Source organism: Hippoglossus stenolepis, chromosome 7 (genome assembly GCF_022539355.2).
Source record: "Hippoglossus stenolepis isolate QCI-W04-F060 chromosome 7, HSTE1.2, whole genome shotgun sequence".
In the NCBI taxonomy this organism is placed as follows: Eukaryota; Metazoa; Chordata; class Actinopteri; order Pleuronectiformes; family Pleuronectidae; genus Hippoglossus; species Hippoglossus stenolepis.
In genome coordinates this window covers 10,921,088-10,947,744 of record NC_061489.1, presented here as the reverse complement: position 1 = coordinate 10,947,744, position 26,657 = coordinate 10,921,088, and the positions used below count along the sequence as shown (strand labels likewise).

Genomic DNA, 26,657 nt, shown 5'->3' with positions numbered 1-26,657 from the left:
CGCCATCAGTTACGCCTCTAACATTTTGACATTTCTAGCTGTTAAATTCAGGAGACAGATGAGTCAAACATAAACCATTGATTTACACCAGATATGCCACCAACTCAACTCCTGTTACACCACTTCAAAGCAGTTTATTATGAATCCAGTTAGAAAGAATACAGTTTTAATTCCAGTAAACACACGAGAGTCACAGTTTGTTGAAAGGTGGATTGAGAGCTGGTTTCGGAACGTTCTTATATTAATGATAAACAATACGATAGAAACAACTCCACCCACGTCATGCATTTGATGTTGTTGGTTCGGTGATGTGCAACAGGTCGCACCAATAAGCAGAGCAGTCGTATTCATCATCTGAATCTGCTGATTGTTTCCATTGCAATCAGAAGATATGGGAAAAGGTCCGTTTAAGACAACAGAGTGCTGTACAATGAGAGAAGGCAAATCAAACGACAGTTATGTACAAAATATATTGGTATCAGAAGTCCGACATTTCCAGTTTCTTCAGCGGGGTAAACAGAGTCAGCATTAGTACCTTGGCACCAGACAGCTTTAATCCTCCATACTTAACCCAGAGACGCAGCTTTCCTCCCAGAGCCCAGGTGAATCCACAGAGCTGACCGTCTGCACACACAGGTGCAGAGGTGTTCCTGCGCTTCCCTTTGAATCCTTAGTTTACTGTCCAAACCAAACAGTAGCAACCAAATAAACACAAATCAGTCACAGTACATTTACAGATTTATATTTGGACAGAAGTCTGAAGCAGGACAGTCGAGGTGCTTTGCTGGAGCTCAGCTGCATTTTATACAAAACTGACACTATCACAATCTGAACTCTACAGACGAGGCACAGACTGTACTCCTGTTCAGCCATTACTGTGTTTCTGTACGAGCTTATAGGAAACAGCGTTAAACAATAAACTAGGGTGCATGGGCAGAAGCAGGCAGGACCTGTAGAAGCCTAATTCCACCACGAAAAGAAAAACAAATCAATGAAAAGTTAAAAACAAAAACTTAATTCAATGCATCCAAAGATGATTTCAGATAAAAGGAGGGGGAATTTGTCAGAATGTTGACTTTCTGGTCATAATAATGAGATTGTACCTAATTTTACTTACATTTAATTTGAGTCAAATTGTTTGACTCACGACATTAACCCAGATTTATTATCGCCTATTATTTTCACATCTTATCTGATTATTTCTTAACTCACGATTTTGAGGTATTTTAGGTAAAACTTTGGTATTATTGATACTAATAATAATACATAGTCTGTAAAAAAATTAATTTGCATCACATAATCTCCTCTCAGGAAGTAATATTTTTGATCTTCAATATCATAATTTCTACAATTTTCTTTTACTAATTATTCCAGTAAAATTTGGTCTTTTACAGATTTCATTTAGATTTTTGGATGTTTTTTCTTTCTTTTCCTGGTAGACCTGTTCTTCCGTAGCTTCCATACTTCAGGGAGAAAATAGTTTGCATCGCAAATGTGTCCCAATCAAATTTCAGATGATTCGATCCTCTCTATCCACGGCAAAGCAGAGGAAGGTCTTTGCTCTTGTTCTTCCCCCACGCTCTCACCCCTCTGCTCTGGCACTTCTCTTTCCAATGTTCCGTTTCTGCTCCCTCCGCCTCCTCCTTCTGCTCCTCCTGCTCCTGCTCCTTGCTCTCTGCCCGCCCTCAGCTGGTGCAGTTCCCTCTCCAGCGCCTCATTGCGGTGGTACATCTCCAGGTAGCCGGCCTGCAGCTCCTTCTGGTAACGGATGACCTTGTCCTTTTCCGTCTGCCATGTGTGCCTCTCCTCCTCGAAAGCCATGACCTGGGCCTCGCTCTGGCGTCGCTCCAGCAGGAGCTCTGCCCGCAGACGCTCCTCCGTGGGCCCCCCGCACCCTCCTGCAACACAGAGGTTCACATGGCTTCAACTACAGTCCGGCAGTGCCATAGGGGAAGTATAATGAAAGACTTTGGCTGCTTTTAAAACACATGCACATATATACACACTGTGAACCCTGCTCCTGACCTGGTTACTCAAATAACCTGATTTTGGATGCAAGTGTGTGAGCACTCCAACTCAAAAGAACAAGACAAGCTCCTGCTGCGTTGATAAGACTAGTTTGTCATTAGACACATCTGTAGCATATAAATATCATCTTCTTTACACTTTCCATGTACGCCCCCTTGGCTTCAGCAGGTTTTAGTATGTTTTTTTAATACTTATTATGTTTTTGTAACTATATTTTAATATGATTTGGTGTTGATCAGTAAGATGTATTTAGCTTTACATAAGTCTTTATAGCTTCTTTCAGACATGCACTGATAATCTCCTGAAGTTTTCCAGAGGGGCTGTCTGTGAGAACGCAAATGTCTATGGAGACATTGGAGATTATCCGGAGTATACACTGTGAACGAGTGGGTGCCTTGCTGACGGCTCTAACACATGATGGAAATGGATTGCAATTTGAACACTCATCCAGGCTTGTGACAACTTAGCAGGAACTAAGTGATCTGTTTACCTTTAAATAATCAAATCACACGATCCTGACACCATCAGTGCAACATTTACTGACCGCCACATAAAAACTACCTGTAGCAGAAGTAGTCTCCTCAGCTCCTTTTCCGTCTTCACGTGCATTCTGAGAGGAACACCTGCGACGCTGTGTCCCCTGCAGGACGAGCTTCAGTGCGTCGAACTGACCCTCCCTGCTGCGCAGCTCCATGCGCGTCTCCCTGAGCTGCGTCTTCAGCTGGAAGATCTCGCTCAGCTTCTGGGTCACCTCTGCCTGCGAGCCCCTCAGCTGCTGCTTCAGCAAGGAGATCTCCCCTGACTTTTGGCAAACCTGAGAGACGGAGCAATGGGAAAAGAAGGGATAGAGGCAGATGAAACAGATTCTTACAGATGTTACAGACCTAGTTGTAAATATTTTAACAGGACAAACAAACAAGGAAGGAATTCTGATATTTTGTCAGTAAGGCCCCACCTCCCACTGCGTCTCCTCCAGGGTTGGGCTGGTTGTCTTTACTATGGCTCCAGCTTCCTGGCTCCTTTCCTTTGTCAGGCCGTCGAGCTCCTCTTGCAGTCGGTTCTTCTCCTGCTGGGCCTTAAACAACTGCAACTGGAGGCTGCGCTGGGAACGCTGGGCATGCTGGGAAACCTGACGCAGCTTGGCGGCGTACAGGCGCTTCAGCTCTTCCACCTCCTTCTCCCACAGACGCTGCTTCCCTTCGAACACCTGCATGAGGCGAGCAGATGGGGGTTAGAATTTGGAGGAGAGGCAGACATACAAAGATTAATGGCAAAGAACAGACGAACACAATGAGATTCACCTGAACGATGGCGCCCTCACTCTCGTCCAGGTTTCTTTTCATCTGCTTCAGCTCATGTTCTTTCTCCACCAGACGCTCCTCCAGATCCCGCACCTGGACAGGACAGCAGAACAACTGACTGAGCAAGCTGTAAATCGCACCAACCTGCTCGTCCATTTTGACCAGTACTCACCACCTCCTCCACAGACAGGGACAGTGTCCATTCATAAGGGGGTGGAGCCTCCCCTCCGTATGGAGCGAGACGGCTCAGGGTTGCCATGCTCCGACACGCCACCTCCCCAATAGCCACGCCCTCTGACCCTATGGCCTTCGCCTTCATAGAGGTGCGGTCCAGGGAGCCGATGGTGTTGATGTGTCCCATAGACGCACTAGAGTAAAAAAAACAAACATGAAATCCATCAAAAATTCCTTCTATTATCACTTCTCACACAGTCATTATGTCTCAAATTATGTATTATAGCAACGCCCCATTTGAATATAAAGTAAAGCTCAGACGAGAAGGCTGCAGCAGACCTGATGTGAGCCAGGTGTGGGCGGAAGGGAGGTCGGTACGGCGGCAGGCTGCTCATGGAGTTATGACCCGAGTCTGACAGGTTATCATCCTCCTGGCTCAGCCCACGCACAGAGGAGACGGCCTGCACACATATTTACGCTGTTATTCCTCACTTTAACATGAATGAAGTTGAGAAAAAATATATCTAAGATACAAATAATGGCTGAATAAAAAACAGAAACATGGAATGTAGATGTAGAAAGTCGCTGGCCCATAGCTCAACTTTGCATTAGTTTCACTGAAGTCTAAAGTAGCTGTGGTAAATGTGGTTATAACTGGTAATTACTGCAGTCGTATCAAAGATATGGAAAACAAAATGAGCCGGAGTAATACATCAAATTACAATCCAAATACAATGACGTCATCTTCAGGCAAATAATAACTTAATTTCAAATCCAAAGATCTCTGGATATAAAACAAAAGACACTTCCTGACACTTACTCACTTTGTATTGAGAGTTAGTTAAATGTATCAGTTGTCGTTATAACTGGGAACTGGATGAAGATACCTTGTTACCACTGGATGTCGGTCCAGGACGTGAGGGTGAGGAAGACGAGGAGGAGGTGGAGACAGCTTTAGGGACATCGGCGTAAGCTCTGTGCAGCCCGTTGGACACATGGTCCACATCCTCCGACTTGGAAGAAGGATAGAGGTTTTGCATGGAGCTGAAGTTTTTCGGGGTGACGGGCTTGAAGGCCGATGATCTAAAACGAGCCTGTAAAGAAACAGAAGCAAGAAATGACAAGAAAGTAGGAAAAAGAAAGGTGGTGGAGAAGGGGCGGAGAAAGACCCCACTCACTCACAATGTTTCCATTAAATCAATACCCTCCACCTCCTATCTTCTTAGCATCCAAGCAAAAAAACGACAACAGTGATTTGATGCAGCTATAAATTCATAACTCAGCCCGTGGCAGATTCTCAATCTGTGCTGTTGAGCTCCGAATGGTTTCAGGTTGATTTATGCAGGTAAGAGACTATGGGGGTGTTTCATCCTGTCAGAGATGTGTAAATGTGATGTAGATCAATTTAACAGAGCCTCAACCAGCCACAGGCTACATGTCATTTATATAAAAAACAATAGGAAGTCATTCATCTGCATCTGAGCCTGAACCAGTGAATGAAACTCGTATAAAATGTATGTATGTTATATATATATATATATATATATATAAGTAGAATGTCACTCAGCAGAGCGCATACCTCCGCCCAAGCACAACAGTCCCCTGATGAAACCACATTTAAACTCAGATCCAGATTTGTATTTGGATCTGTACCAAATTGCACAAACATTTTTCCCCTCGAGATCAATTAATTATTCCCTTAGTATTCAACGAAAATGTTGAAAAAAGTGAAAACAAAAATCCTGTATCTGCTCCTTGATCAAAATTTGCACCAAAATCGACTAAGTTCGAATGAACGAAGACATAACCTCCTTGATGGAGGTAATAATATTCACCTTTTCATACTTGCCCCCACTTGGCAGTGAGTTCTTTGTCAGATCTACTTCGGTGCCGTCTTTATGGAAGACCTTGGCGTACATGTCATCTTCACGGCCGCTGGCAGAGCTGAGGCCTGAGATAATGTCCTTCTTTCCATCACTGCCTGGGTGGGTTTTAGGTTCTTTTCTGTTTGGGAGCATAGAGGGTCAGCTGAGGTCAACTGAGGTCACATTTTGTCGTACTTTAAATAATTATTATTCTCCTTCACAATTGTAGCATGTGAAACGTAGTGAGACACAGCACCCACCTGGTGATGTTCAGGTAGTTGAGCAGCTCTCTCTGGGTGAAGCCCTTCTTCAGGAGGCCGTTGGTCTGCTTGGGTCTCACCTGGGGGACGGCGCGGCTGCCTTTAGTCGGAGACACATCGGGCCTCTCCACCAGACTGCCTACGCTTCCCATGCCGAAACGGGAGGAGAGGGGCGGGGCTGGGAAAGGGTTACGGAAGTTTTTGTCGGAGCCACGGGTCAGAGGAAGAGTCTGGACTGACGCTGCCATTGGTTACAGGGCTCTTTGGGGGGGTGAGGTGATCTGTAGGAAAGGGGAAATGTACAAATTATTATTATAAATAAGTGAAAATAATGCTGATGACACAGTATCCTGCCTACCAAGAATGGAGATGCTGGGGATTGAACCCAGGACCTCATACATGCGAAGCACGCGCTCTACCACTGAGCTACATCCCCACATTTTCAATCTGGATGTTCTCTGGTTCTGACAGAATTCACATTTGTCTATCGTTAATGATTACACTGCTGATGATTTTCTGTTAAAACACATCAAATAGTATTTGTGTTGCCCACATTCACAAATCTATTGGTTCCAGCTCCCCTGCGGCCCTCAAGAGGATAAGTGGTATAGATGATGATTATTCACAAATCACAGTTTGCCTCTTAGGGCTTAACAATCTGTACATGGTACGACATCCACTGTCCTCAGTGATTGATTGACTAGAGTGAGGAAAAACGTCTCAAAAATCTTTGAACAGGGGAAAAAATGCAGAAACTCCAGGGAGTCCCAAGTGAGGGATCCCTACGGTACGGTGGCCAAAAGAGCTCAACGCACTGCAAATGAAGAAAACACATGCCGATAGAAAAAACATGTGCAAATTAAGAAAACAACTTTATCTGTTTGACGACACACGTGCTGCAAAAACTCACAACACATGCAGTTACACAAATGCGCTGCATATTGTGAAAACGACACCAGAAATGTCTCCAGGGGACCCAAAAAAGTGATGAACCTGACTGTAGTTCAACGCTTTGTGAAGTTATTGAAGTCTGCTACTGGTCAGTGGTGGTGGAACTGTCGTCAAATTGATGAAGATGTAGAAGACGTTTGTCTTTCCTCCACCTCTTGTTGTTCTACTCTCCTGAATGGATGTTGATCTCTGGAGGAACAGTGGGAGCTGTCAGACGTTTCATCAGCTGTGTCTCTCCCCACAGACCAGCTGTCTCCAAGCACAGCTACAATAACTCCCACAACAGCACCTCAGCTCACCACAAAATAAACACAGTCACACAGACTGACCCCCATGTTACAGGAGAGCTGTAAACGCCTTCACACAGAGGACAAACCCACACACATTTCTAAACCTTTATTTTGTGATGCACTCGCTGCAGAGTCTCTGTTGCCTCTTAGAATCTCATTGCAGCTCCTCCCAACAGCAAAAGACTGCAGGTTGAACCGTGGCCTCTGTGAGGGTCATGTTGTTCTCTCTGCGGTAGGGCAGCATATGTCACATTATAAGCCTGTTACATAACACTGATTCCATGTGGTTACTATGGTTACTATGTGGTTACTAGATTTAATCAAGTGTTATGGAGACTTAGTCTGCAAATGTCCTGTCTCCCATGTTAATCATGTGTATTCAGTGTACTGATCTCAAGGTATGTCTTCAGACACCCGAATGTAAACGAGTGGAGATATGATCGCTCTTTGCATTACATCAGATTTCAGTTCCAACAGGGGCCTGAACCACAAAGCAGGATATGCAGTTATCGAGGTAACGTCAGGTTTAACAGGTTTAAGTCATTGGTCTACAGGATCCTGACAGGGACAAAAGAGTTTAGAGTAAAGTGAGACATAATAAAGAGCAGCAGATATCTTTAGAGATGACTGGAATCATTTTGCTATTCCAGACTTTTCATGTGTCCTCTCTGGTTTTAAAACTGACATCAGGATAGTTTATCTCACTGAATAAAGACATCACCACTATTACAGCTTGATGTTAGGTTCACTGAACGCAGATAACAAAAAGATATCCGAGTCAAGTTGAACTTGTTGTCCAGGTCGCAGGAAACATCCTACAGAGCGAAGTAAAAATAAAAGGATGACCACTTTCTCTCGACTTTCACAAAACTAATCCAGTTGCCAAGTTACCCCGACACCTACCTACCAGGCGCTATTGTTTTGTCAACTTCCGTTTGAGCCTCTTCAGCTCCACACAGCAAACAGTCTCCGCACAACCTCCACACAAGCGGCGTCATCAAATCACCCACATATCCCCTTCTCCTCCTTCTTTTCAGACAACCTCATTAAGGATCACTATTGATTTCACCCCTCTGACCCTCTCTCTCTTCCCGTGCATAAACACCTCCGGTAGTCATAAAACATTCTCCCGACCATAAAACACACACACTCTCTGCAACCTCTCCGACTATAAACAGAACCCGCAGGAGGCAACTTCTCCCTTTGTGCTCATGAGTGTGGCTCCCACAGAACAGTTAGAGTTTAAAGGGCTGTAGCAGACGTTGCACTTTACATTTTAACCCGTTAACAACCAATTTTGAAAGCCACGACCACCCGACCACAAATCTCATGGTAATTTCCTACCTTATAGACTACTATTGGTTTTACATTAATTCTTACAACCACGCTTAAAGGCAACCCAAAGATATGTTATTTTTAGCAGTAAAACATTCAAAGACATCATACAACTGATATTTGAGATATGGCTTTTAAAAACCACTTTACTGTACAGGTATGTTGTAAAAAGAGTTAACATAAAGAGTCAATAATGCTGTAAAATATTACGTGAATCTGAAATCTCCTCGCATTAGGGAGAACGCTGGTATTCCATTTTTCCATTGCTCAGAAACAACAAGGTACTTCTTAATGTAATGTAAGTAAAGGAATAAAACGTCACTGGTGTGGATTTATTATTGATTCCAAGCAAGTTTCACATAAAAAAACAACAGTGGAAACAGTTTTTATTAAAGTTTACACTGTATGCAAGATGTGCAGATAAGATAAGATGTGCAGAATATATACAGTGTAAACAGGATTAATTTGATCATACGATTTAAGATATAGAATTATTTTGATCTGTGGGAAAACCGGACAAGAACAAAATGAGTTGAGTGACCATAGCAAGATATAAACCTGTTTATATTTAATAACGATCACCAAGATGACAGTGCTCTCGATAGCAACATTTCATATAAATTACTCATTTTGACCAAAGTGAGTCACCACTACCATACCAAGCACCCACTCCTTATCAAGAATGGAGATGCTGGGGATTGAACCCAGGACCTCATACATGCAAAGCATGCGCTCTACCACTGAGCTACATCCCCACACTTCCTGTCCAGATTTCTCAACCTAAAAGCAACAGATAATTAATGCTGTAAAATATTATGTGTGTCTGAGACCAGCTCGCATTAGAAACTGTTTGGGAGAACTTAAGTGCACCAACGAAATGAGTTTTCGAACTGTTTCCTGTTGGTATTCCATTATTCCATCGGTCAGAAACCACAAGGAACAACTTAATGGAAAAGTGGATTGTTATTGATTACACTGGGGATAATTTTCTCATTATTCGATTAGTTAAAAAAAAGATAAAACCTGACACAAAGTAAAGAGAATCTATACAGTGTAAACAGGATTGTACATATGATTTAAGATATTGAATCATATTGGTCTGTAAATAGGAAAAGAACAAAATGAGTTGAAAGACCATAGCAAGGTAAAGACCTGTTTATATTTAATAATGGTCAAAATGATTTTGATGGCAACATAACATTTAAATAACTCATTTTTAAGTGACAAGGTCAGTCACATGCTATAAAATGGAGATGTTGGGAATTAAACCCAGAACATACGTGCAAATTGTGCTTCCTTATTGAGTACACTGGTGATGATTTCTTCAATAAGCATTAAGTCAGAAAATGGTCTGATAATCTCCAGAGTCAGTTCTGTGATAAGAGAAGATAAAATAAGATAATCCTTTGTCAGTCCCCCTACGGTGAAATTTGTCACAGCAGCAAAGGGGATGGTGAAAATAAGAAACCTCAGTAAAAAGTAATGAATTAGTAAACATACAATATAAACATGTCAGAAATGAACTGACGTCATCATGGAAGGACCCCTGAGGGATCAAACCTGCGCCTCATATCGCCTAATGACTGGGCCGTCCTGCTTCCTGCCTGTCTGCACACACTCATGAGGCGCACACGCCACCTTAAAGCAATTTCTCTCTTGTTCAGCATCAGACACAAATCCCCTGTGTAAGAGCACAGGCTCCCGCGGTGTCATCTCCTCTTGCTTCTGATACAATCCACACTCGTCAAGTGCGTTGCACCGCTGGCCTCGACAGTTACAACAATTATGCAAATGGTTAAAATAGGCAGAGAGATCTGTGCACCGGCAGCTCCAGCCCACTCCACACTCAGGGCTCTCAGCCAGGCCCAGATCAAAGCAGCCCAAGCTGCTCATGTTTATATTCATGAGGTACTATTTCCCCCCAATGTAAAACTTTCCACTAAAGCATCCGGCTCCTAATAAGCCAATATAACACAGGCTGAAGTCAGACTGAGCAAAGGAACCTGATAAACAGCAATGATGAATATAATTAAATATAATGTGGCGCTCTATGAATGAGTGTATCAGCTCTGATGCTGTCCGACCAGGAAGTCCTAGGCCAGAGATATACTTGCTTTTTAAACATGCGTTCGCGTAGACAACCGGCTGCGTCATGAATGTACTTGTTCACATACTTGCCGATGTACTACGTGTGTTACCGGAGGATACCACTAGAGGGCACACCGGAGAAATCAGACCATATAGAACTTCCGTATTTGCATGAAGTAAACAATGAACATGGCAAAACTTGAGGAGGTTACTATTTTCTCCATTCTGAGATCACGACAGAAAAAGAGTAAACGTAGATTTAATTTCTGAGGACGTGCACAACCGACGCTCCAAACTGACGCAGGATACAAGAGGAAGCCATCATGCGCACACGTACGCGTAGTTAACAGCAAGTATATCTCCGACTTCACTGTCTTACAGTTTTCAGGGTTAAAGTGAGACATGATGGATGTGAGTCAATGCAAGTCATGTTGAGTGTGTGCGTGTCTGATGCCATATGAATAAATCATGAGTGTGACAAACCTAATGGCCACGAGCCAAGGTCTGACGCAGGATTTTTGATATCCGCTGTTTAACTCAGTGTTGGTCTCGAGACACGAGAGGTCAATCGATGTTTGACGGGAAAGGGATCGGGGGTGAGGTATAAAGTAATTCCTTTTGGGAAGATAGGAGGGTAAAAATCCTTTTAGGCTGCAGCCCCAAAACCTGCAGGACTGAAGAAATCTTGAATCCAGTTGTTTTCTATAATTGCCATCTAGTTTATGGCCCAGAGTAAACCAGGAGACACGGCAAGATTTACAGCCCAGCCGCGACTAGCCAAGGGCCCTGAAATGCAACACACCTCCTTAAATCACGCGCACGCACACGCGCACACACACACACGCACACACACACACACACACACACACACACACACACACACACACACACACACACACACACACACACACACACACACACACACACACACGGATCAAAGCCATATGCACTACCGGCCTTGAACAGCTACAGTCTAATTGAAAACTGTTCTGTTCTTGATTTATGCTTCTTTCAAAGCAATGATGAGCTTTTTTTGGAAAAGCTGCTAACTTTGATGAAAACATGAAAATGTTTGATCAGTGTATCAAAGTGTTGCGCTGCAAAGGCACAGATGAACACATGAAACTCAATCGCTCTGACGCAAACAGCACCTGGGTATGTGGCCATGTTTCCGGTGAAAGTACAAGTGAAAGCCGTACACAATTTATTGACTATATCTAGTCAGCACACACTGTCAGGCTGAACATCAGTATGATTACCTTGTAGGATTGTGTAATATATATCTTGAGATTGGGAAACGGTGACAACTGTAATACCCAAACTGAAAAGGTCATTAAAGGGTATTCCTGGAAAATGCAGCAGGAGGAGGCTAAACTAAAACTATACAACGATACATCCCAGCCCCTCCCATCAGCCCTCTCATCAAAGCTCCGCCCCCGAAAACACATCAACGTACATCTGTCCAATCATTTTATTCGGCCCAAATGAAACTATTATTACACTCCTGCAAGGGCCACAGACACTGACTTTTTTCTTTATTTTTTCAGACAACTTTATTTATTTATTGCTATCGGGACGTGAAGAGGATTTTAACAAATAAGATACATAAGTTACCAACCCTCCCTTTAATATGAACTTTCTATTCTTGCTCTGTCAGATGGGAATAAGATTATGATGTAGTAGGAACAATGTTGTTTTGTGAAGTTAAAATACTTTACTTACAATAACCTTGAAATGATAATTCATGATATAAAATAATTTTATTTTCTTAAGTATTAGTGCTTTAGAGCAGTGCATACGACAGAGTAAAGATATGAACAGGCTGCTGGGAACTGTGAGTCTCCTTTAAAGGGCCTTCAGTGATCCTTTAGGTTTGATGTGAGTCCTCTCAGGATGATATACTTACTCCTCTAGAAAACCAGCAACAACTACAACTTTACTACAGTCACACATAAAATAAAAGATTGTTGTGTGTGGAGGGTTCAAGTGGAGGGTTTCGAGGACACTCTCTCCTAAAACATTATCATCAGGTCTCCTGTGAGGAAAACAAAGCTTTCAACAAAATGCCTGAGCGTGAAGAGAGGACACCTCAAACCCTCAGAGACACACAGGTCAGCAGCACCGGGCCTGAGACACAGGAGAGGACACGGGAGCAAAATTCCAAAGATGCTTCACAGAACACAAGCTCAGGCTCGTCAGTTTTTTTAAAATGCAGAACGCTCTCACTCCCACGGACGCTAACTCACACTGGTGTGTCACTCCACACGGCCCCGAAAACAGATATATATATATATATACGCTCGGCTCGCAGCGCCAGATCTTCTGCCCTCTTCCCTCGGCGTTCTCTCTTCCCCTGCTCCATGATCAAAGTTTGTTTACGTTTGTGGGGTAACTTTGCAGGTTACATCTCCCAACTCCCACACAGCACACACTCTGTTACATTATATAAGCTCTATCAAAGCAACGCTCGCTGGTTTTCACAGCTGTTAGTTGTGTGACCAAATCAGCCACGAGCCTTATTTAATCTATTCTACAGAGGCCTGTGGTTTTATATTTGCCTCCCACACTGATAGCCCGACAGCCTGACATTACAGGACACTTCCTATCAGCAAACAAGGCCTGCAGTGTCACAGGTACTGTACTTGTTACCTGTTCAGTGATCTCTGAGAACTGTGGCCAAGCAGAAACGAGGACTTCTTCTCAACCAAATAAGTTGCCAAAATATAAGAAGTGGACACATCTTCCCCCACAAAAGATGAATTGTGCATTTGTGTGATGTTGGAATAATTGGAAAAATGTGTTCCAAACTGGAAAAAAATTCACGTGAGCGCCATCTCAAGTCGAAACAACAAACCTTTGTCAAATGCATGTCAATCAAGCACCTAACACCACACTTTTTAGCCAATACAGACGTTTTCACGAGCACTTAAATACACACATGTTGTTGACAGTGTTTTGTCCACATTCAAAGCACTTGAACACACCCAAGTTGGAACAATAACTTAACAACTAGAGAAATGGGACCTTCGGAGGACCATTCACAAGAGGTAGCCACTTGAGACGTTTTAAGACTTTTACTGAATGTATCTTTGGCCACTAGGGGTCTCAATCAATACAATCACAAAAGACCTGCATGGGCTCATGGGAGTTGTTGTCTTCATCAGCACTGCAGATGAAAATCACACGACTCATGTGCAAATCCTGTTCACGGAAGAGGTAATGTATAAAGGTTTTATTCACATAATGCAGCAAATGGCAATGAATAATCCTGATCCATTACGAGATCAATACAAACAGTTTGAAGGAACAAAAGTTGATTGGCTAGCTGGCTAGCTGTGTGTTTTTCCTTCAGCATATGTCGTTTGCCCTGGAAGTTACAGCAGAGACAGACAAAGCCACAGGTAGAGTTTAAAGTTAAAGTGCAAAGTTAAAAAAATAGTAACGAATGGGGAAGTGTTACTACCGCAGAGAGCATTAATTGACCAATTAAATTCTTGTAAAACAAAGAGTGATTGGTCTGATATGAATGCATGTCGACGATCTCATCTGTCATCAACAGCAGAGGTAACAGGATGAGCTTTGGGAAGCAGCCGTCCTGCACGCGAAGCAAAGCGCTCCACTCTCTGATTGAATATTACACACGAGCATGTAATGATTGAGTGGGAGAGTGTCTCTGGCTGTGGGGCACAACAGCAGAGGAGTGCTCGGTAGAAGCCCTCTAATTGTTAGCAGGTTATTCATTATGGATGGGAGACGATCAGGCAGACAGTGCTCATTCCTCTCCACCCCGAGGCCTTTCAGAGGAGCCAAGATTATTGAAAGAAATGGTCATGAAATGTTCCTTCTTCTCTGCATCTGAATGGAGTTTGTGTCATGTATCATACGTACAAGCGACTCACGGTAACGTGGAAAGATTTGGTCAGACTTTTCAATGTAAGAGCAGAGAGAATAAAAGGTCGACTTTCTTTTCGTGACAGTCAAGATGACGAGCGGTCTCATGGCTCATAAATCACTGCCGGTTGTATATGGTGGTGCAAAATCTGAAGGCGCAGTGTTCGGTCTCACACTGTCTCCATTGATTACAAACACTTCGGTCTTTACAGAGGTCAAAGGGCTTATTTGGCCATTGCCGCAGATACAGAGCGCTATTGAACACTCAGACAGTCGAGAGCAGACGCAGACGTTTTATTCTGACAAGTCAGACGAAGAGAAAGAGTAGCTGTTCTCTGTATGGGTTGTTACCATCTATTCACTATATTTAACAATTAAACTCCCAATGGATTAGTTACAGGAATGTGTCCTCTCAAAGCTGAAAGCATGACTGTTTTTGTAGAACATAAAAATGTACACTGTGGAGATGATAAATAATAGCACGAGATGCATAGTTTTCAGAAGATAGCCACTATAGACTAAACAGTCCATATTTCAGAAAAAAAACGATCACAGGGTAGAGGCGACTGTAGTTCAGGAGGTTGAGAGGGTCATCCACTCGCTCGTCTGCATTTTGAAGTGTCCTTGGGCAAGACACTAAAGCACTGTGAGTGGTAAGTAAGACTGGAAAAGCACTGGCCTATACAGTCCATTACCGTGATTATCACTTGTTTCTCTCTGTATGTTGGCTGTGTGATGGACTGGTGACCTGTCCAGGGTGAACTCTAACAGAAGTAGCCAATATCTATGTAAGTTCATCCTGAGCTTCTTGAAGACAAATCCTCTCTTACAAAATGCTGCCACACATGTCGTTTACAGCTTAGTTAGCGTTCTAACAGCCAAAATTTGAAGTGACATAATGATCAGTTGCTCGCTTGAGACATGAAAGTTGGACTAGAAATGATGTGCGAATGCTCCCCACAAAATGTGATTACAATTGGTCTGGTGGTGGCACTATAATCAACCCCCCCGCACAGTAATAAAATACACTACAATTTGAATGCTACACATTCTCATTCATAATTTCCACAGCAGCCTTCGTCATTCTTTAGTAATTCATAATTACTGACCCAGAAGAGAAAGACCTTGAATCTTGAAGGAAACGTTTCTTTGCACAAGTTAAATAGCGAATGGCGACCTCAGAGGATCTGCAGTAACAGCAGGTTTAACATTTATGAGCACAGCTTTATTAGTCTCACAGTCCTGACCATGATGACTGGCTTTGTCCTGGACTCACTCCACTAAATCAGCTGTCTAGTTTTCCCTCTGGGGTGGACCAGTGGAGGTGGGCTTCCTCACTCTGTGCCTGTTGGCCTATTGATGGCAGTGTGCCTCGGCCTTTTACTGCTGACTTTACAGTATTGTATTTCTGCACACAATTCAATAACTGGCTCTGGCTATACTGTAGCCATGCTGGGGTCATCTGGGGTGACTGGTTGAACTGGTGATTCATGGAACCTCATTGATCTGGACTTGACGGTTGTTACATGAAGCTGCTTCAGTGTGAGAAGATGACAGTGTGTCTTATCTCAAAATGTATTATTAGTGTTAAGTATAGAGAAAATCCTTCAACAGCCAAACAACAGTCCTGCTGCTCCTGCTCTGTTCACACTGTACAAAGAGTCTGTTTAGTTTAAGTATCAAAGATTCTTCAATTTGTGGTGTGAAATAGGATTGATTAATTGATTAATCCCTAACTTTGTGTGTGTGTGTGTGTGTGTGTGTGTGTGTGTGTGTGTGTGTGTGTGTGTGTGTGTGTGTGTGTGTGTGTGTGTGTGTGTGTGTGTGTGTGATAAAGAGATTAGTGTGGGCAGCATAAGGATAAGTAAATGACCTCAGTGTTGTTTAAGTGAAATCCACTTGCCATTCCCTTATCCTGACCTTAGATGTTAATATATGTGAAGTGCTTCTCAGGATAAGAGTATTATAAGTAAACACGTTCTCATAATATTATAATGATGTTTTCCTTTTTCCTCCAGTTTTTCCCCCAGATCGTTTATTTACCCGATTCCACTTGCAAAGTCAGATGTCCCACAGGATAAACACACTCACACAGTTCTCATCACCCAGGAAGTCTGAGAAAACGGAATCATACCAAAAACATTTCCTTTGAGTAACGTCAGAGGAATCTGCGGGCGAGCAAACAACAGAATGACACGCCGTTTATTTGACCTAAGCCCTAATCGAGTTCAAGTTCTGTATTTGGATTTCATTCACCTTGTTAGCGAAGCCTGCGCAGTGTTTGCCAACCGGCGCTATCAGCAGGGCCATGTTCACTGCAGAGCAGACCTTCACAGAGAGGAATGTAAAGGGAGAGAGCGATGTGAGGAAACAAACTCACATTCCTTACATGTCTCACCGGCTAATTATTAATGTGCCTTAGACATAAACAGATACAAACCCACTGATACGGGTGAAGTGAACAGTCCCTGCTCTGCTCCAGGCCCTCATGTGTTGTGGGTCATGTGTATTATCCAAAGCACCTTAGTTCCCACGAGCACAATCATTTTACCAGAGCAGGAGAGCCATTTAGTGTTAAATTGAGCTGATAAAGACAAAAGCACAGGAGAGTCAGCTTCTTATTAAATTAATTACAGCGAGGAAGGGGGCTGAGACTCTTTCTCTTCTCTCTCTGTGGCTTCTTTGTTTCCTGGAGTGGTTCATGTAGGAGTCACTGTTCTGTGAACACAGCAATCGAAAGCGAGCAGTTCCCACATCGACCCACACCTGAACCGGTTCTGCTGCAGGAAAACGTGTGGAAGGTTAGGGGTTAGGGTTCCTGTAGAGCAGTGGTCGCCAACCCGTCGATCGCGATCTACCGGTCGATCTCGCAGTCTTCACTGTCGATCCCCGAACTCTCTGAACTCACTGGCTGTCGTGTCTGTGTGTCCGTTGTCTGTTTTTCAGACGCGCTGTGTGTCTGCTACTGGCGGTGGAGCTGCAGGTTTATCTCCTGCATTTCCTTCAAGAACAAGTTGGTTCATGTACTAAAGTAAATGTCAGGACTCTACGGTATGAAGATGCACATCTTTCGGTCTGTCGATAACAAACAAAGCCCCGTTGGAACAAATGAGTGGATTCAGAAGGTGAAATGCTGGAGTGCTTTTACTTTGAAACGGGTTCAGGAAGTGATGTAAATACGTTGGTGTCATAGAGAGATTAACAGTGTGGTTCACAGCAGAATAAACAGAGAAGATGATCTTTCAACTGATTTTTAATGTTTATCTGATGAATTTATGTCACAAACAAATGGTTGGAACACTTTTTGTATGCCTTTTCAAAATAAAAGCACTCGAGCGTTTCTGTTGATGGAATCCATTCCCTTGTTTAAAAAGGTTTTTTTATTGTGAAATATTTGCTGGAGCGGAAGATGCACGGCTTCATGCTGTGTAGTACTGGTATTTATTTTAGTACAAGGGACTTCTTTCATACAAGGCAATAATCATATTTGTGGCCATATTCAAATCAAAGCCTATATTTAAAAACATTGTACTGCAGTGCAGGACATGTTGTGGAACTGAGAAGCTACATATTTTGCATTGTAAATATGAATTGATATTAATTTGAATATTGTGCAGTGAATAGAAACATTTGCACAACTGCCTCTCTTTGTGTATATTTATTTCTTGTACATTCAGCCTTTAACAGAAATTGCAAAAAATAATAAGTATGACCCTCCTAAGTGGATTTTTTGGAAGATATCAACAAAATCACGACTGTTTGCTCCTAAGTGGTGGAATGAGCTCCCCAATGACATCAGGACAGCAGAAAGTTTATACATCTTCCGCCGCAAACTAAAAACACACCTCTTCCGACTATACCTTGAATAAAAGTTTAAACTAACAATTTAGTAGCACTTAAATGGCACTTACTTATAGTACTTTGTAGTTTTGCTTTTTTGAAGAAATAGTACTTTCTTGATTCTTGTTGTTCTGGGTTTGTTCCTCATGGTTGATGCACTTATTGTAAGTCGCTTTGGATAAAAGTGTCACCTAAATGAAATGTAATGTAATGGTAGATCTCGGCTTAAGTTTGGAATTAAAAAGTGATCTTGGGCTCGAAAAGGCTGGTCACCACTGCTGTAGAGGAACAGCGATTGGTATTCAAAGGCACACACACATATGAAATTACCCACAGTATGACTAGGCTGGAAAAAAATGCAATAGATAAAAATCTTTACTTGGATCTCATGCGCTCTGACACAGCAGAGGAGGAGCTGGGCTGCATGTCAGCATGTCAGCCAGTAAACACTGTTGCTGCTGACGCTCGCTGATGCAGAGTCAGACCATCAGCACTTTTTTCCACCAGTGGAGTTTCTCTGTAAATAAAGTCAATGTTTGTTGTTGGCACTGGGAGGCAGCACAGTGGGAAACCACGTAGTTCAGCTTTACTGTGCAGAGTTTACAGTGACAACACCCCAACTGGAAGCGACAGTGAAACATCAACACAGGACGAGTTTCACCTAGTGCATTAGGGACATTTTACCTCCAGCTGCACACAGAAAGTCAAAACATGAAACCGTGTTGCTCAGCTGGGGTGCACAACAGAAAACAATAATCAGTCCTCAGAGGGGATTCCAGGAACACAAGCAGACCATCAGACCAGGAGTCATTAAAAGAGAAAACAACAAATGAAGTGGAAAGAGGGAATTCACCAAACCAAGACGCACCACTCAGCCGTGCAGATAATCTTTAAGAACTGCGTGGCTCCATTTTGAGACATTCAATGGCTAATTAGCATATTTGTTCTGTGCTGTGAAAGTGAAAAGAGATGCTGAGGCTGATGCTCAGCGTGACGTCATTCGCCCAGGAGAAAAGATTTAGTTAAAAAGTTAACTAATTCCAATTCAGCTCCACTGCAAAGAAGAGGAACACCTTGTGGGCTGAGTAATTAACAATCAGGCTGCTTCCTCTTCTTCTCTGTGCAGTTTAAGCTGTTCTTTGAAACAGCAAAATCATAGTGTGACTCCTGACCATGTTGAGCCTGCCAGCATGTAAATAAGTCAAAGTTTCCCAGAGGCGATCAGAAGAATTTACAAAATATATACACATTGGTTCTTACTTTGATGTGAAGCCCAGTATCACACAGAATCACACGGTGAAAGCAAATAAAAACCCAAATTATTCGATGACATGAGAGGTGCAAAGATATATCACAGAATCATTTGAATATAATGGCAGGTAGGAAAATAAGAGATCATTTGTTTACCTGTGTGTCTGCACACCTGAGACTTCACTGCCCTGAACCTGATCCCACGTTTCACTCTCACTCTCTGTCTTTCTCATTATCACATGCCACATGACTTCCTGTTTCTCGCTCTGTGATGGCAGTACAGGGAGGAGTGTGGAGGGGAGGGAGTGGCCCGATCTCACCAACTGACCTGGAGGCCACAACAGGATGACATTGCACGGATCTAAATAGAGGACAAAGCTGTTTTTTTAGCAGCGTGCCAGTTCCACTCACTGGGAATTTACCTGTTTGTTTGGAAACTGGAAGTTGTCCTCGATTGTCAGTCTCTACTCCCCTGAGAGAGCCTGGCACTTTCCTGTTCACCCTATACCTCTTCTTTTTAACTCCTGACCCATTCATCTTTTTGTGCACTTTGAGACCTCTCAGGGGCCGGCACAGTCGGACTTGTTCTCCCAGTTCCAGAAACAAAAGCCCAGCGTGTTAACCGGCTTTGAGGCGGTCAATCCAAACCCTGCATTGATACACGAGAGCCAACATCACCAAACAAACACTGACAGCTCAATGCGTCTTGTTTGCCCGTGGATGAATCAGACAATAATGAGGGAACAGACGTCAGGCAGCAGGTACACAGAAAAAGAAGGATGAGGGATGGAAAAAATCAAGGGGAGGAAGGAGTGGAAAATTTGAGCAGGCAGGGGGTTGTCTCAGTGTGGACCGTCCGGACAATAGCCTGAGTGTAAGTCTGCCTTCCTGAGGCTGAGTTACTGGACAGGCTCTGCATCGTATCAAGTTACATAACTCAAACGCATCTGAGGGAAGAGACAAGAGAGTACATTGTTCTCTGCCCCTTAACCAGAGGAAAGCGACTCCTTTTTTCTGTCTTCACCATGCGATGCAGGCCAAAGAGCTGAGGCGAGTGAGGGAGGTATCTGGACGTCTTTAAGCTGGTACCAATAGGTGGGCACACAAGAATCTCAGTTAATAAAGCACCTTGCCAACCAGAGATGCAGAGATTGGCAAGCTATGAAAGACATTCCACAGCAAGAATGTGATGTGTTACTGTGCCTTCTGGCCCGCTGAGCGCAATTTGAAGAAAAATCTGCTGAAAAATCAAAAGCGGGGATAACCCCATCAAAGCCAGCCGGCCCAGTCTAACACCTGAGCAGGTGCTGCTGTACCCCTGTCATTAGCTCCGGGCCCCAGGGGCACATCCATTGTCAGATTCCACAGATTCTCAGGAAGTTTCCCAGTGAGCGGACAGAGCAGCTGATGTCTGATAACGTAGAGGTGTTTTCATGTAGGTGCATTTGTGTGTGAGTGGATGGAAAAGTGACTGCAGATGGGAGATAAAGAGGCAGGAATGACTGAGAGGGACGAGTCAGAGCCTGCTTACAGATACTGTACCTGTCTGACCAGTCAACTAAACAAGACGACAACCCGGGCTAGACTCATTTCCTCTGCCTATAAGCTCTTGAGGACAATAACATTGCAGGAAGCAGCTATGGGAGGCATGCTGGCTGTCTGGAACTACAGAAATAACAGTACCCTGCAGGGTCAGACACCCACTTCAGCTCAGTGCATCTGCTAGCTTGGCTTTAGTTGTTGTAGAGAAGTTGATCGGACCATTTTAACCTGTTTTTAGACTGAGATGTCCAGGAAATTGGGTCCAGACATTTTCCTTTCACATATAAAGAACGCAGCAGGAGATTGTCCACGTCAGACACGTTCAAACAGGAACATTTCCGTAATATTCAGGTGAGGGGTGGTGCCTGAGTAGAGCGCGCAAGAGGCAGGATATGACGTATAAGTTCTACTGCTGAGCTCTCGAAACTCGTCCTTTCACGTTAAGACCCTCGTCAGCGTCTTTTATGTGTTTGGCAGCTCTTTTTCATCCTGAGATATTTTTTCCGAGCACAAACAGAAACAGAGGGAAACAGTTGGCCAATGAAAATCTAAAATCTTCCTACCAGCACATTCAAAACTCATTCATTTATATAATGAATTATTAATTTGTTTAATTTAAACCAAAACCAAAATGTAAAAATGGTGCGGGCAGGTTTTGTTACCAGTTCTGTTTTCAGTTTTTGTGCGACTGTGACCATGAGACATGAGCAGGTCACGGTAACTGACTCTAACCTTTAAAATATCTGTATTGATTTTATGTAAAAGAACAGGATGTGACACCAAACTGAAATACTGTCGGAGAGAAGAACGCTGCAGCTGCCTCGACGGCCACAACTCGCGCTGGCAGATATAAATAAGCAACAGTGCCCACTCGCAGAGGAGGGCTTCACCTCGTGGCCTTTTGTTCCACAACGCTACAACTCTCCAGACTAAAAGAATGAGACAAGGGCTGAGTACTTAGCACACGCATAATTCATCCCAACACGCACACAACACACACAGAGGGGCAGGTGATTGTGGGAGCTCCTCTCGGGGAGATAAGACGATAAATTATGCGGATAAACAAACCCGAGGAAACGATAAGGCCGAGCTGAAGTGAACACACCACGGCTGACTCACAGGAATAAAGAGCTACGTTCGTTTAACAAGACAATAATCCCAGGATGAGATTCTGCCGGAGTTAATGGCCGAGATCAGCTATTTCCGTCTGCCCCTGAGCTGGTGACATTTAGAGACAAAGGCCCCCGTATGGGGTCCGTCCAGCCTACGACACTCTCAGACCTTTCCCCTCTGAAGGTCAGGGGGTCCCGCCTGTCTCATGAGGATGTCACCATTGTTCAGCACTCAGGTGGCAGGTCAGAGGAACAAGAAATCAGTGGAAACCCAGGAAACACTGCTGCACGGTAGACTTAACCATGATTAAATAATCTGGCAGGTGGTTACTCTGGCAGTGGGAGATATTTTGATTGATAGAAATAAGTGTGTGGGCCCAAACCTATCTCCTTGTTAAGCCAAATCCACCCATGCACACTCATCACTCACGCAGACTGTTATAAAATATCAGTAACTATTTTTATTTATATTAACATTTTATAAAGTTGCTTCTGTTTTCTGGCAGATAATGTTTGATGCGTTAAAACTCAATCGTGATGGACATATAATTATTGACAAGGCGACATTCCAGTTGGTCGGGAAAATATTCCATGGAACGAAATGCGATCGGAGCTGAGATACCTGCACGCTGGTGCACATTGTTATTCTACAATGTTGAACGCATTCCTGAGACTCACAGAGAGGTTTGATTACAGCTTGTTTTCTGCTGCTGGAAAAAAAAAACTGTTGTTTGGAGACAATTCTTTACAAGCAACTCCTTGATTAAATTATGAGACGAAGAAGATAGATTTGACAAAAAGCTAGTAGTTTCTGAACTATATATGAGAGGTTGAAAAAAATACTGCATTTTAGTTTTAATCTATGAAGTTGTTATTCTCGTTATGTCAACATATCTTCAGCTATAAGGAAACACCTGTCACTTGGGGGTAATGATTAACTGAGGTGTGCTCTCTGTCTTTGCACTTGGAAAATAATTTAGCTGAAGCTTGTAACCTCTGCAACCTAACCCAGCTGAATCTGTGTAGAATATATCAATGTTTTATTGAGGCTTGTTTAATCTTAGCTGCTGTGAAACTCTGAGCGTGAGGTTGACCACGTGAGAGTGTGGACTGGTTGGTCTGTGGGGCTGCACAACTGAACATCTGCTGCAGAATTACACGTGTCCTGCAGATACTTACAGAGATGAACGCTGTCTTTTGGATTCCGCTGACAGCCGCGCACACGATGACCATTTACTGTGATAGCTCTGAGCTTTGAAAGCTGAACACTCTTACATTCAGATTTAAGGCAGACAACCCTGCCGCGCTCGGCCAGGCCCCGCAGTGATTTTCCTAACCTGGCCAGACTTTAATCGCAGCAACAGACGGCCCAGACAGCGGATCAAGACGGCCAGCCACGGCCTGGATCTGACGACCGAGGATTTAAATCACTAAGTCTATGAGCACAACACTTTCTCTTCAGAGTGATCAGGCATGGCTTTGTCTATGAAGAGTCTACGAGTGAGTGCAGGAGAGAAAGAAGAGTGTAACAGGATAATCCCGAGATTAGGAGCAAACAGTGAGAAAAAGAGGGGAGGAAAATCGGACGAGAGAAAGAAACAGAGCTGAGGAGGGGGAGACCTACCGAACCCACTGAGGGGAAGAAGGGCCGATTAGTGTTTGATTAGCTGGGTGGCCTGAGGGAGAAACCCTGTCGACCAGTACAGTGCCATTATGGCCGCCCTCTCCTCACTGCACCATCTGCTACACTGTAGTATGCATGAGTGACCTGCCGTCACTTACATGCCACGAAACAAGACAGGAGGCCTGTTACTGTGCCGCAGTTTAAAGTGGTGACATGGGACGTTTGATTTGCTGGACTCGGTCAAGGCAGAACATTTAGGTGCCTCTATTGTGAACGTTCAAATGGGAACAAACATAACGTGGGAGCACGGAGGAGTGAAGTTCATTCAAACTCGCATCACGAGGAGGAGCTGGTTTCCTCTCATTGTTTAATCGGGCAACACCGAGCAAATGGTCAGCAGATATCTGATGGTCAGCAGAATCTGTGTTTCATCAGCTGTTTGAGCTTTAAGAGGACGCATGTATGCAGGCGCAGCAAACACACACACACACAGACACACCCACACGCACACGCACACGCACGCGCACACACACACACACACACACACACACACACACACACACACACACACACACACACACACACACACACACACACACACACAGGGGAGTGTCAGCCCCCCCCCAGGATCTCAAACAGTTGAAGGGAGACATCACAGCAGCTGTCAGGCAGATTCTGCTGAGTGAAGAGCAGTAAAGAAACTGCGCAAATAGGTTTGTCGTTGGAAACGTCTCCACAAGCTTTTAACCAAATTAAGGACATTGCCATATTGAGAAAAGCAAACATCACAAGTGAGTTTTGACGAGATATATAAATAGCAAGGACTTAAAATATAAAATGATTGATTATCAGTCTATGAAATGTTACAAATGACAACATGTGGTCACCACAGGGAATTAAAGGTCAAAGAAAATTACCAGACAGATTTCCACGAAACTTGATGGAACGATGGGACATGTGCCAGGAGAGACATTTTGGTGCGGATGTGGATTGAGGGCGGATCCAGGATTTTCTCCCCTTTTCTTGAACATTGTGAGATTGGGCTTTTTCCCCAGAATATTTTCACCAATTTCCAGTGGAACAAATACTGCATGGATCTTGATCATCAGGCATATTTAGAGGACCGATGTCTATGAGTATATTGAATTTAAGGATATTGATGGAGGTAAGTGCTTATTTAGACTGACAATCAAATTCACAATGTCACCAAACAGAGAAAAGCAACTTTACGTCGAAGCTAATTAATTATTAACTAATCAGTTATGAAGAAATACGGAGACACACTTCACACTAAATAAGGTGACGGTTCCTACAATAATATATTGGATGCTTTTTTTGAAAATCATCATGATATTATAACAACACAAGTCTATCGTTTATAGATTATAAACAATGATTTCATTTATTATTATAACTCTGATCAATTAAAGAAGTTTCACCCCACTTTACTTTAATTGAACCTTAAAGGGCCAGTTCGCCGAAATAACACAAACACATTTTCTGAGATAACACTATCTAGCCATGCCTGTAGCTAATTATAATGGAGTAATTGCTAAATTAAATTTGACTCATCTTCATCTTGCAGGGTGTGGTTGCAGACATTCCAGACACTAGTAACTCTGCACAAAAACCATGAACTTATCTGCAATGTTTAAGGTAAATAAGAGAATGCCATTAAGGATGCTGGAGTTGTTTTTACAAAATCAAACCTGTCGGCCCCAACCCTCAGTGACCCGCTCTGTGTCATAGAGACGTGGGCTGGATGGGATGGAGAGATGCATTTTTTCACGGTGACTTCAACCCTAAACAATACTTAGGCTGTCAAAGTGATTGCCACTCAGTGTTCAGTCATCCACGCTCACACAAGCAGAGACAGAAGTGTATCCCACCCCACTGCCACCACCTTCTTTCAATTCTCCTATTAACCATTCCTTTAAATTACAGGAATTTAACACCACGCAGCCTCCAAACGTCAGCTCACACATCTATTGCCTCTCCATTGTCAGGTCCGCTCCTTCACTTGCGTCATCAGCACGCACCCATACCCACCACACTCAAACTAAAAAGGACTGTTCTTTGCAACGCTCCATGAGTCCTCAGGTCAGAGGTCACCTGTGGCCTCTGGTCTCCAAGACAACAGCCAGGCAGTCCCCAAGACTGGGAGCTGGAGTCTCACTCCCCCTTCCTCACCCACACACAAACACACTTTCACACACAGAAACAGCTTTTGTCCACCCGAACTCCTGCGAATCAAAGGGGGAGCCTGGAGTGTGAGCTTCAACAACCAAAACATTTACAGCCCAGAGGGACAAAACACTTTTCCATACAGTGTGGAGGTGCTGGAGACCACCAGAGCTGCACAGTGACAGGAGATACATGGCAGAAGAAAAAACACTGTTCGTGCATGTCTTCACACACACACACACACACACACACACAGAAAACCCTTTGCAAATGTCGGGATAACAGTGGAACAAGTCTCACCTGAGCACATTAACTCTGTGATCCAGCTGGATGTGTCAGTAGCTCACAGGCTCTTAATCTGCACAGTTCGACTTTATTTGTCCTCAAGTTCCATTCACTCTGCAGAAAGTTTTAAACGTGCCTCCGTCACGCAGCCCAACACACACTCACACACACCATGCACCAGCCCTGGCTGGGCTGCAGCGCTGCATGTGCAAACAAGGGGAGCGGATCACGAAAAGATTAGATTAAAAGAATCCTCACCATGTCCAGCATGCGGAACATCTCTTGGTCAACAGCGGAGCTCTGCAGCAGTTTAGTCCCTCGTTGGTTATGTAATGAAAAGTGTGTTGACGTGGTGGTTTCCTCCAGGACGCAGACGGGGCTCGGCGCGGCAGCCTGGCGGTGTGGAGAGCAGCGCTGACTGGGACACAGTGTTTTCCCTCTCCGAGGTTTGAACAGGGGGGAGACAGCAGAGAGAGAAACATGGGAGGTGTGTGCCTGACCTCCCCCTGGTGACTGCACGGGCACACAGTCTGATATGTACTGCGGGACAGCGCCATCTACAGGGGTTCAGCTGAAGTGGCTAGAACATGGGCCCCATGCAGACAGACCCTGGGGTCACATAGACGTGACGTGAGA

General features: G+C 43.8%; 1 protein-coding gene and 2 non-coding genes across 7 annotated transcripts; all 3 read right to left on the bottom strand.

The window, feature by feature from the left end:
• Nucleotides 1-119: 119 nt before the first annotated feature.
• Nucleotides 120-26,531, bottom strand: n4bp3 (NEDD4 binding protein 3). 5 transcript variants are annotated; one of them, XM_035161360.2, is made up of 11 exons: nucleotides 16,624-16,933; nucleotides 16,440-16,511; nucleotides 5,629-5,909; nucleotides 5,339-5,507; nucleotides 4,391-4,597; nucleotides 3,843-3,964; nucleotides 3,502-3,697; nucleotides 3,330-3,422; nucleotides 2,984-3,235; nucleotides 2,590-2,842; nucleotides 120-1,898 (listed from the first exon to the last, which is right to left on the bottom strand). In XM_035161360.2, the coding sequence occupies exons 3-11, from the start codon at nucleotides 5,874-5,876 to the stop codon at nucleotides 1,504-1,506; spliced, it is 1,935 nt and encodes a 644-aa protein (XP_035017251.2). In that variant the 5' UTR covers nucleotides 5,877-5,909; nucleotides 16,440-16,511; nucleotides 16,624-16,933; the 3' UTR covers nucleotides 120-1,503. The 5 variants fall into 5 exon arrangements, with proteins under 5 accessions (XP_035017251.2, XP_035017252.2, XP_035017249.2 ...); XM_035161361.2 differs by having other exon boundaries at nucleotides 16,628-16,933; XM_035161358.2 differs by lacking the exons at nucleotides 16,440-16,511; nucleotides 16,624-16,933 and adding an exon at nucleotides 26,280-26,531.
• Nucleotides 5,993-6,064, bottom strand: trnaa-cgc. Its single transcript has one exon. It is a non-coding gene; the product is annotated as a tRNA-Ala (tRNA).
• Nucleotides 8,888-8,959, bottom strand: trnaa-ugc. The gene has a single exon. It is a non-coding gene; the product is annotated as a tRNA-Ala (tRNA).
• Nucleotides 26,532-26,657: the final 126 nt, after the last annotated feature.

Bases quoted from the DNA above. Each gene is read 5' to 3' on its own strand.
- n4bp3 (XM_035161358.2), bottom strand. From the start codon at position 5,876: ATGGCAGCGTCAGTCCAGACTCTTCCTCTGACCCGTGGCTCCGACAAA. The intron at 3,236-3,329 runs GTGAATCTCATT...CGCCTCATGCAG, and splicing joins GTGAGGGCGCCATCGTTCAG to GTGTTCGAAGGGAAGCAGCG. The intron at 2,843-2,983 runs GTGGGGCCTTAC...TCCGTCTCTCAG, and splicing joins TGGAGGAGACGCAGTGGGAG to GTTTGCCAAAAGTCAGGGGA.